A 10,711-nucleotide genomic window follows, 5' to 3' on the forward strand; every position below is an offset into this window, starting at 1 on the left:
CCTGGAGCAGACACCCTGAATTTAGACTTGTAGCCTACTGGACTGTGAGAGAATAAACTTCTCTTTGTTAAAGCCATCCACTTGTGGTATTTCTGTTGGAGCAGCACTAGATGACTAAGACGGTACCATTCTATTTTTTCTGTTTCTGGACATTTTCTCTCAAGGTGCAAAGTTAGCATTAATTACAGCAGTGGGCAATGTGATTGTGAATGTAGCAGTGAAAGATTGAATATTACTTTTCTTGTAACATCAATTGTACCAGGCACAGTTTCAGCCAGAGCCATAAGAATCTATCTGTCTGTCTGTCTATCTGTCTATCCATTTAACTGTCTATCCATCCGCCCATCCATCCATCCATCCATCCATCCACCAACCCACCCACCCATCCATCCATCCATCCATCCATCCATCCATCCACCCACCCATCCATCCATCCATCCATCCATCCACCCATCCATCCATCCATCCATCCATCCACCAACCCACCCACCCATCCATCCATCCATCCATCCATCCATCCACCCATCCACCCATCCACCCTTCCATCCATCCACCCACCCATCCACTCTTCCATCCATCCATCCATCTATCCATCATCCATCCACCCATCCATCTAACCATAAGCCAACCATCCATTCATCCTTCCATCCAATCCATCCATCCATCAATCCATCCATCCATCCACCCATCCACCCATAGCAACAACCAGGGGCAGAGCTTGGCTGGAAGGTGTAGGCCCTGTTGCGGGAGTCAGGAAGAGGGAGGCACTATTTCTACCTGTGGAAAATTCTAGGAAGGCTGCCTAGAGAAAATGACATTTGATTCAGGCCTTTAAGTATAGGTGGTTTATCATGTTGTTAACAAGAAGGAGGAAGGAATGCGTACCTTTCCTTAACATGCTCCATAATTTTAGGTGGAACATATACGAGCATTTAAAATTTTAGTAGTTATCTATCAACTTAATGTGTCCTATAAAATTTTTAACTAGTTCCTCAAACCCATGATCCCTGGGATAGCATTGCCAAAGCTGTGGCAGTGCAAGGGGCAGGGAGGGCATCTGGCCCCTGCCTCCGGTGATCCCCCAGTTTGGGGTCCGGCCATCAGGGCTGAGTCTTCTCCTTCATCCCCAGCCCCTGGGGAGCCCTTTCTCTGGCCATGGTGGGACATAAGACATCTCCCGACCTGCCCAATGGGGCGAGAATGTGGGGAAAGTGCCCAGCAAGAGGTCTGCCCCGTGGAGGTCCCACAGGCCCTCCCTCCAGGCGCCCGAGTCTCCGGGCCGGCTGGTGGAGATGTCTGGAATGTGGGAGGGGGCGAGCAGGCACGAGGGGCTGCCAGAGCCTAGTGTCCAGGCTGCTTGGATTACAAACTTGGCTGCATCTTCGGAACACAGGGAGAGGAAGCCTTGAACATTCCTACAGGGGCCCCTCTGGCTGGGGAACAGCCGCTTGTGGTTTCTCAGTATGCGGCAGTGATTAGAATGGGATTTGTCTGAAAACATACAAGTCCCTTAATGAGCGTGTTGAAATGGACACTTTAGGGGTGAGTCAAGTAAGAGTGGGGTCGGGGCCTTCCCAGGAAGGCCCAGCTGGAGACGCCTGGGCTTCATTTTTGGATGAGATTGCTCAGGTCAAGTTGTTGGCTTCCAAATGGGCCTCCTGCCTGGCCTCAGGAGGGACCCTGAGGAGCCACACCTGCTCTGTCCTCACCTAAGCAGGTGCTGGAGGAGTTGGAGTTCTCCCTGGTGTTGGTATCGGAGGGGCTGGTGTTCCCGGTGTGGCTGGTGCAATTCCTGGGATTGGAGACATTGCAGGTAGTGTCCCTTCCCGCGGCGGGAGTAGAGGCATCCTTGAGAGGGCTGCAGGGATGGTCCTCACCTTCTGTGCTGTCTCCCCAGGGCCAGGGACTCCCGCTGCTGCTGCTGCTGCTGCTGCTGCTGCAAAGGCAGCTGCCAAGGCAGCCAAGTACGGTGAGTTCTCCCAGGGGCCCCCATCCTGTGAGGCGGCAGGGCTTTGCCCTCATCCCTCTGTGGCAGCTTCCCTGGGGCCTCCCCCTCATCCCTCTGTGACAGCTTCCCTACAAGCCTCTTCCTCATCCCTCTGTAGCAGCTTCCCTACAGCCTCCCCACAGACTGAATCGATCAGCCAGAGGCCCTTATGCTGGTCTGCCCCCCTATTCATGCCATCCCACTCATCTCTCTGTGGAGTACCTGGTTCCTCCCACTCACCCCCTGGGGCAGACCCACTGCCTGGGTGCCCCCTTCAGCCCGAGTTGTGACATTGCTCTAGAGATAGCTCTTGTTCTTCCCACCCTCAAGCCCTCAGAGCTCTTCAGGGACTCCCTCAGTCCTTCCCCACCTCCACTGGGCCCGGGCAGAGCCTGTACTCAGGACCTGTCACTCCCGCAGCACTCCAGAACCCCTGCCCTTGGAGGTCATTGAGGTCCCCACAGGGCCAGGCCAGGAGAACAATTCTTTTTCTTCCACAGGAGCTGCTGGAGGCTTAGTACCTGGTGTTGGAGTCCCAGGTGTTGGAGTCCCAGGTGTTGGAGTTCCAGGTGTTGGGGTTCCAGGTGTTGGAGTCCCAGGTGTTGGAGTCCCAGGTGTTGGAGTCCCAGGTGTTGGGGTCCCAGGTGTTGGGGTCCCAGGTGTTGGGGTTCCAGGCATCATAGGAGGACCAGGTGAGTTCGGTTTTCTATGTGTGTGTAAGAGAGAACTATTGAAACTGTCGCCAAAGCCTTTGGATTCTTTCTGATACCTCACCCATCTGTCTTCTTCTTTCCATACTCTTGGCCATGCCACATCCTCTATCCCTTGGGCTGTAACAACCTCCTAATTGGCTACTGCCAGTATCATCTTCTCCAATTCACCTTCTGCCTGTCAGTATGCTCGCAGGTGCAAGAAACATGTCTTTTTCATCTCTATGTTCCCAGCCCTTAGCTGAGCAGGTGCTCAATAAATGGTGAATAGATTGGTAGGTAGCTGGATGGATGGGTAGAAGGATGGACAGATGAACAACTGGGTGGGTAGGTGAGTGGCCATATGATGAATGAATGGGTAGGTGGGTAGATGAATGGAAAGATAGAAGGACGGACAGATATATGGCTGGATAGACAGATAAGTAAAAAGATGGATGGATAGATGAATGGACTTACAGAAAGACAAATGGATAGGCAGATAGGGGAGCTAGATAACTGGTTAAAAGATGGAAGGATGGGTGGATAATTGGATAGGATGATGGATGGATACACACTGGTTAGATGAGCAGATGAATAGATGGCTGGATAGGAGGGTAGGCAAATGCACAAAAGACGTTTGGAGAAATGGTTGGATGAATAGATAGGCACATGGGTGAGTAAGTGGCTGGATAGGTGGGTGAATGGATGGACAGAGAGGTAGGTGGTTGGTGGGTGGATTGAGGTTCAAGGATAGCCGGACAGATGGGTGGGTCAGTGGGTGGATAAATGAGTAGTTGGGCAGAGAGATAGATAGAGATATGAGTGAGCAAATGAATGAATGAACAACTCCATGTTGACTTGATATAAAGAATGTGGACTGGCAGACAGATGGGTGGACAAAGGTATATATATTGGGCATCCCTTCTCCATTCTCTCCTGAGCGTTTATGTCCCCCTTGATCTCTCCAGGAGCCGTGTCACCAGCCGCAGCCGCTAAAGCAGCCGCCAAAGCAGCCAAATACGGTGAGTGCTGTGCTGATGCTCTGCCCCACCCTGTCCCAGCCTTTACTTGTCAGAATTAAAGAACCCCCAGAAATCTTCCACTCCCCTATTGTATACCCCAGAAAAAGGGAGTGACTTGCCCAGGGTCACATGGTAAGACACCAGCAGAACTGGGGCTTGGACCTGGTGGGCCCAGGATGATGTCTCCCCAGCTGTCTGCCAGCACTGGCCATGGAGCTGAGTGATGGGCAACCAGGCTGGTAGTGCCCTGGCCCTCCCTGCTCTGGCCAGGGTCCTCTCAGAGGAACCCAGGTCTAGCGGGGAATATGAGACAGCCCGCCCACAGTCTCTCCACATCCAACAGAACACTCAGAAAAGAGAGGGGCAGGGAGGGGGCCTGCGGGTGTCAGTAAGGCTTGTGGAGGAGGCTTGTGGGGGCCCAGGGATTTCGTGGCCAGACTCGGGGGAGGCTGGCCTGAGGCCTTTGCCCTCTCTCCCAGCCTCTCCCACTGAGGTCATTTTCCACCTGATTCCCTTCCTGCTGCAGGGGCCAGAGGTGGAGTCGGAGTAGCAGGCATCCCCACTTTCGGGGTTGGTCCTGGGGGCTTCCCTGGCTTCGGTGTCGGAGTCGGAGCTGGAGCTGTCCCTGGAGCTGGCCTCATCCGTGAGTTCCATCTGGGGAAAGCTGTTATGAGTCAGTGGGCTTCTCTCCTGTGCGGCTATGCAGGGGCACAGGGGAGTGCAGATTGGGCTTTACTGTGCTGGAGGCAAGGGGCCCAGAGGAGCTGGGGTTTCTGAGGGTCTCTTTTTGTCTCAATTCCTCTTAGCTGCAGCCCAGGCAGCAGCTGCCGCAAAAGCCGCCAAGTATGGTGAGCATCCCAGCCTGGCCTGTCCCCAAGCCCAGAATGGCGCCCTCCCCTCCTCCCCTCCCCATGGAGCCCAGGCTCCAGGCTCAGAGCAATCCTCAGCAGAAGGGCAGAGCAAGCACCCACCCAAGCCTCCAGGGGCAAAAACTGCGAGTCCCTGGCCCCAGCTTCCTCAGCCACACTTAACTTTCTCGCCAGGTGCCCACTGTTAGGGTTACCAGTGCTCCTGCTTACTCCCTCTACCCCAAACCAGAGAGTCCAAGGTTCTGTTCCTCCCCACCTCCCACCCCGCAGGAGCTGGGCACTGGGAGGGACAGGCTAGAATGTTCCTCACTCCCCAGGTGCCGGAGGAGTGGGGGTCCTGGGAGGCCTGGTGCCAGGGGTCGGAGGTGTCATCCCAGGAGTGCCGGGCGCTGCAAGGGTGCCAGGTGAGCATGGTCCTGGCCCAGAGACAGGCTGAGCTTGCTTCATGGGAGGGTCCCTGGAGTTGACTGAGGTCAGTTGTGTCATTTTACAGATGGGAAGACTGAGCCCAGAGACAGGGAGGAAGGAAAGCAATTTCCTCTGCAGTGGTTTGGAGGACAGCCCTCTGTGGGGTTCTAGTTACTGGGTGAACTCAGCAAAGTCCCGGCCCCCAGTGGGGAAACGGGCATTGCTGGCTGAGCATCAGAGCTGTGCTCCGCAGGGGCAGGGGTCTCAGCCCCTTGCGGGAGCTTCCTGGCTCCTCTTCAGCTGGCAGGACCTCTGTCCCCCTTGATTTCCCTGTGCCCCTCTCCTCCACCAGAGGCCAAAGGGAAGATACTAGGTTACAAGGAGATTAAGTTACAACCTTGCTTGGTAGTATTTTTCCCATCAGATTTCTTTCCTGCATTCCTTCTTCTTTCTGGAAAAAATTCCCCAAGAAATGGGCCACTTTCTCCAATTGTTTTGGATGCAGGCGCTATTAGGGGTTTTTTTTAATTACCAGCCCCTTAAGCAGAAAGCTGCCTGAATCTTTCAGACCTAGGTTTAGGTTTAAGAGAGGATCTTCACTCCTCTACCGATCACAGCTTTGGGCTCCCCCTCCACGGTACCAGGGGTAGAATTTCAGAGCCTCAGAGCCCCGTCTCAGTTCAGGCGCTGGTTCTCAAGGAAGGGAAGGGTAGCCCAGCTCAGGTGCTTGGGGGGCCTGCAAAGCCAGGCCTGGAAACCAGGCGTTCTGCCTCAAGCGGTCTCTATCCACTTTCTCACTATCTCCAGCATAAGGAGGGAGTGCGTGGGGAGGGACTTCTGGGAGAGGGCACATTTCCCTAGAACTGACTTTCAGCCCTGGGGGGTGGAAGCAAGTGGAGAGGGGTGCTGGAGATCACTCCCAAACCCCTCTCTTTACCCCTCCAGGAGTAGGGGCACCAGAAGCCACAGCGGCCAAAGCAGCAGCCAAAGCTGCCCAGTTTGGTAAGTCCCCCCGCCATTCTACCCCACCCCTGGGCCCTAGAGCGCTGCTCTTGTGTCCCCTGTCATGGGGGCTGGCAGCCTAGGCCCCCTTGCTTTCCCATTCTGACCGTGGGCCTTGCTCACAGCTTTTGCGCCACCAGATCACCTTTGGGGGCATAGGTGCAGTTTCAGATTAGGAAAGCAAAGCAAGAACAGGCCCTGGAAGCCCTCCAGCCCCTGCCACCTCCCCGGCCAGCCCACCCCCGGGCCTTCTGCTGGGCTTCTCTGGGCTCCAGTCCCCCAATAGCCACTGCAGTACTTCTTGCTCTCGGATGAAGCTTCTCATCTCTGGCTTCACCTGAGGGCCACCCTCGCAGCTCCAGGCACCCACAGGTTCCTGAATATGATGCATCGCAGCACCCTACCCAACTGTATGCTTGGCCCTGGGCCAAGGGGGTGCATGCCTTATATTTAGAGGCCTAGGGCAGCAAGGTTCAGGTTGGAATCTCTAGGGCTGTCTAGCCAGAGAACTTCTTCAGCTCATGTCTGCTGACTCCCAAACTCATATATGAGAAACAACCCCTTTTGATAAAACTACCATTTGCTGAGGTAACCCTTGCAACAAGCTTATGAAGCTGGTGTTATTATTCCCATTTTACAGATGTAGAAATCGAGGTTTCAAGAGCTTAAGTAACTTGCCCACAGTCACACAGCTAAAGAGTGGCTGAGCTGAGAGTTGAACCCAGGTCTGACTCTCTTCAAAGCTCCCTTTACTACATTACTCTGCCTCCATCATCTTCCAAAAAGTCTCCAAGTGGTCCTTCTCCGTCAAAATGTTAAGAACTCCTGAACCTACACATATCTCATATGAAGGATAAGGAAACTGAGGCCCATCAAGGAAACGTAACTTGTTCAAGGTCACTCAGCAAGTCTGTGCCAGGGCTGGGCCAAGAACCCAAGGTCCTGACTCCCAGTCCAGTGCTCTTTCCACGGGCTTCTGTCCTCTGTGGTCTGGACTTGGTTCAGAATTAGCTCTTCTCACTCTCTGTAGGCTTAGTCCCCAGCGTTGGCTTGGGTCCTGGAGTGGTTCCTGGCATTGGTGTTGGTCCTGGTGGTGTTGCAGGTGAGCAACATGAGTAAGTGGGCCTGAGGCACCCTGAATCCTCCGTGGACACCATCCCTGAACCTTCTCTCTCTCCCTCCAGGAGCAGGGATACCGGCTGCAGCCAAAGCTGCCGCTAAGGCAGCCGCCAAAGCCCAGTACCGTGAGTGCCCCCCAGCTTCCTCTCCTTGCCCCACTGAGCCGGGGCTGGCCCCATGCTGCCCAGGCTTGAGCTGGCCCAGGACTTGCAGCCTCATACCCACCCCGCAGCCACACTAGATACCACAGGCAGCAGGAGGAGGGGTTGGGAGCACAGACTTGGCTTAAGGCAGACGTATGTTCAGTCCTGGGTCCCATACTAGCTGAGCAACCCCTGACCCCGCTCCTGGTGTGTAAAGTCAGCACACAGACTGTACCTACTGCATAAGGCTTTTGGGGAATGAAATGTGCTCCTTCAAGAGGGACAAGCAGGAGATTAGGCTGGGAGAATGGGGTCCCCGGTATGCGGCCCTGAATGCCAGCCTGGGAGGGGGCTGAACTTGGTGGTCAGTGGGAGCTCTAGGAAGACAGTTCTGGTGGCTGCACAGTGGATAGGTTACGGGGAGCAAGTCTACAGACAGCAGGGAGACCAGAGAGCAGGCCTCTGCACCACCTGGGCCCCTTACCCTGGGGCCTGACTCTGCTCACTGGGTAGGACATCCCGGCCTGCTGCCGCCACCCACTGCTCATCTCTCTGCAGGGGCTGCAGCTGGACTTGGCGTTGGCGTGCCCGGGTTTGGAGCTGGCGCTGTTGTGCCCGGGTTTGGAGTTGGCGCAGGTGAGGGGCAGTAAGTGGTTGGGAGACACCTCCTCCTCTCGGCATATCCCCAGCATCCCACTCCTGCCCAACTCGGCTCACCACTCGGGGGTGCCAAGTGACTAGTCCATTCCCTATGAAGTCCCCCTGAGCAGTCAGAGACGGGCCAGGCAAGGGGCCCAGGCTACCAGATTGCAGCGTTTCTGTCTCCGCAGTGGAAGGTGGCAGGGCTCCAGACTGTGAAAAAGCCTAACTACCCAGAGCAGGGGACTGCAGATCCCTGGGTTCTGTGGTCACAGGGTGGGCCAGCCTGGCTCCCTTTTAGCAGCGCTTTGTGGGCAAGGGGGCCACTAAGAGCCCCAGTTCTTCACAAAGTGGTTACTAAGCCCACTTCCATGTCCAGAGGGGCTGGAGGGGGAGGATAGAAAGGGAGAGATGGAAGGGCAGATACAGTTCAGCCTGCAAGCACCCCCAGACTAGACTGGCAGGAACATAGTTAGATCCTAGAGCTCTGCACCTGGCAGGGTGAGCTGCTGGCTGGGGAGCCACGGCTTCAGGGCTTAAGAGGAAGTCAGGGAGGGCTCCCTGGAGGTGGCATAGCCCCCAGGCACAGAGCTCAGCTGCTGACCACCCCCTACCTTTCTCCCCAGTACCTGGACCCCTGGCCGCAGCCAAAGCAGCCAAGTATGGTAAGTGCACACCATCTCTCCTCCCTACCCCAACCCCCAGTGCTCTTGCTGCTCCATCATCCCTGGCAGCACCTGGGCACCCACCCCCTCCCACCCCGAGCAGACCCAGTGCCCAGAGCCTGCAGCCCAGCCTGGGATGGTCAGGCTGCAAAAAGGCAGTTCCTATGACACATTAATGAGGCCTTAGCAGACCTGGCCCCGGCCCGCTAAATGCCTATCCTGCCTCCAGCCATTGCCACAAACCCTCACATTTCCAACCCCTCTCCCCGACTGGCTCTCCAAGGTCCCTCTGTTCCTGATGGTTTCAATGGACCGGGAGGTCCAGGGAGGGGCCAGGCCTGCTGTTGGTGTGAGGAGGCCGGCAACCCTCGCCTCTTTGCCAGCACCTTGACCAAACAGAGGAGTCGGTCCTCCCACCAGGGCCACAGGCCCCTCCCTGTCCACACAGCTGGGCCCGCCACGAGCGAGTGAGTGAGCAAGCAAGCACCGAGGACGTGGCAGAACTGCCTGCCTCTCCACTTGGCACGCTGGCAGCCACGAAGTCCAGAGTCCGTCCTCTCTGGCAGCTCAGGCTGGCCAGACCCACACTGTCTGTGGCCACGGCATACCCAGCCTCCTGGGAGCCAGGTTGGGGTCTCCGCCAGGGAACCACCAACCTGCCTCGGCCCATCCACTCAGAGCCAGATTCCCCCTTGGAAAATCCAAGCTACCCCCCACCCGCCTTAGCCTCCTCTGTCTGTTGCCAGCTGCTGTGTCAGCTAGAGTCTGACAGACATGCCAGGAAATCAAGTGGTGTCCTGTAGCAGGCAGAGACAGCGCAGGCTCAGGAGCCAGGCTGCCTGGGTCCAATCCCAGCACCGCACACACAACCTTGAGCACATCGCTTAATCTCTACTGTGCCTCAATTTTCTCATCTGCAAAATGGATATTTGTAACAGTAGCAACCTTTCCAGTTGCAGTGACTAGTAAGTGTTAAGTACTTAGAGCTGTGGCTGGCTGGGCGCATGCTCCACGGAGCGGTAGCTGTAAAGACTGATTTCCAGCGGCCGCACGTGGCGATTCAGACTTCGAGCAAGGTGCACAGGTGGTGTGTCCTTTTCCTCGGCAAACATGTAGGAAGGTGAGCAGAGTAAGGACCATCATCCCCTTTGGGGAGATGGGGAAAGTGGGGTCCAGAGAGGCCTCAGCTATAATGAGTGGAGAAACCAGGATTTGAACCTAGGGCTGTCAGAACCTGACATCCTCGGCAGCACCAGCCTCCACTGTTCTCCACCTGTCCCTCTCAGCACCAGGCTTGGGCAAAGGAGGGGGCTGCAGTCCTGTGTCACAGGTGGAAGGCAAGGCCCCAGGGTCATGCCCTTGCCCATCTGGTAGGGCAGAGCCAGCACTCAGACCCAGGTGTCTGGAAATGGACTTCTGGTTCACTGCTCCTTCCACTAGTCACGTGACCTCTGCCACTTGTCTGCTTGCCTCTTTCTCTGGGGCAGGGACACCCGGTCCTTCAGAAATAGGGGCTGATGTTTCCATCCTCTCTCCACAGGCGCAAGAGGGATCGGGGCCCTTGGAGGGGTTGGGGATCTTGCCGGAGTAGGTGTCCCAGGTGGAGTGCCAGGTGAGCTGAAACCCCACGATGGGCTGGGTGGGGAGACTGACCCCTGGAAGGTCCTTCCCTGAACCTCCTCTGTGTCCCTAGGAGCCGATACCGCTGCCCTAGCTGCTGCTGCCAAAGCCGCAGCCAAAGCTGCCCCGTATGGTGAGTGCTGGCCTGGTGTGTGGCTACCACCAGGCCCCCAAGGAGGGGGGCCACTGACCACATACCTGGAGCATGTGTTCCCTGACCTGCCCCTGGAGACCCAGTTCCCAGCCCATCTCTCTGCCCCACTGCTACCCACCAAGTCCTCTGGGAGCTCAGACTCGACCAGGGTCCTGTGATGAGGACTCACCCCTCCACAGGACAGCCTCTCTGGCCCCACTGTGTGGACCATTGTGGTTTGATGCACAGCTCTCTCCGCAGGCCTCGGGGGAGTCGGTGGGCTCGGAGTGGGAGCACTGGGGGTTGGTGGACTCATCCCAGGAGCTGTGGGCTTTGGAGGTGAGGGGCTGCTCTAGAATCAGTGAGTGCATGGGGGTGTGTGTGTGTGTGTGTGTGTGTGTGTGTGTGTGTGTGT

General features: G+C 56.4%; 1 protein-coding gene across 1 annotated transcript in view; it reads left to right on the forward strand.

The window, feature by feature from the left end:
• ELN (elastin) overlaps positions 1 to 10,711 on the forward strand; it is a 34,718-nt gene that overhangs the window by 17,236 nt on the left and 6,771 nt on the right. The window contains exons 16-30 of the mRNA XM_023735265.1: positions 1,715 to 1,813; positions 1,898 to 1,969; positions 2,488 to 2,679; positions 3,645 to 3,698; positions 4,225 to 4,298; positions 4,477 to 4,546; positions 4,885 to 4,971; positions 5,921 to 6,005; positions 7,000 to 7,079; positions 7,162 to 7,221; positions 7,798 to 7,875; positions 8,505 to 8,543; positions 10,084 to 10,155; positions 10,237 to 10,296; positions 10,558 to 10,635. Of these exons, the coding sequence (XP_023591033.1) occupies positions 1,715 to 1,813; positions 1,898 to 1,969; positions 2,488 to 2,679; positions 3,645 to 3,698; positions 4,225 to 4,298; positions 4,477 to 4,546; positions 4,885 to 4,971; positions 5,921 to 6,005; positions 7,000 to 7,079; positions 7,162 to 7,221; positions 7,798 to 7,875; positions 8,505 to 8,543; positions 10,084 to 10,155; positions 10,237 to 10,296; positions 10,558 to 10,635 (1,200 nt within the window). The remainder of the gene's footprint in view (positions 1 to 1,714; positions 1,814 to 1,897; positions 1,970 to 2,487; positions 2,680 to 3,644; positions 3,699 to 4,224; positions 4,299 to 4,476; positions 4,547 to 4,884; positions 4,972 to 5,920; positions 6,006 to 6,999; positions 7,080 to 7,161; positions 7,222 to 7,797; positions 7,876 to 8,504; positions 8,544 to 10,083; positions 10,156 to 10,236; positions 10,297 to 10,557; positions 10,636 to 10,711) is intronic.

Source organism: Trichechus manatus, unplaced genomic scaffold (assembly GCF_000243295.1).
Source record: "Trichechus manatus latirostris isolate Lorelei unplaced genomic scaffold, TriManLat1.0 scaffold00077, whole genome shotgun sequence".
In the NCBI taxonomy this organism is placed as follows: Eukaryota; Metazoa; Chordata; class Mammalia; order Sirenia; family Trichechidae; genus Trichechus; species Trichechus manatus.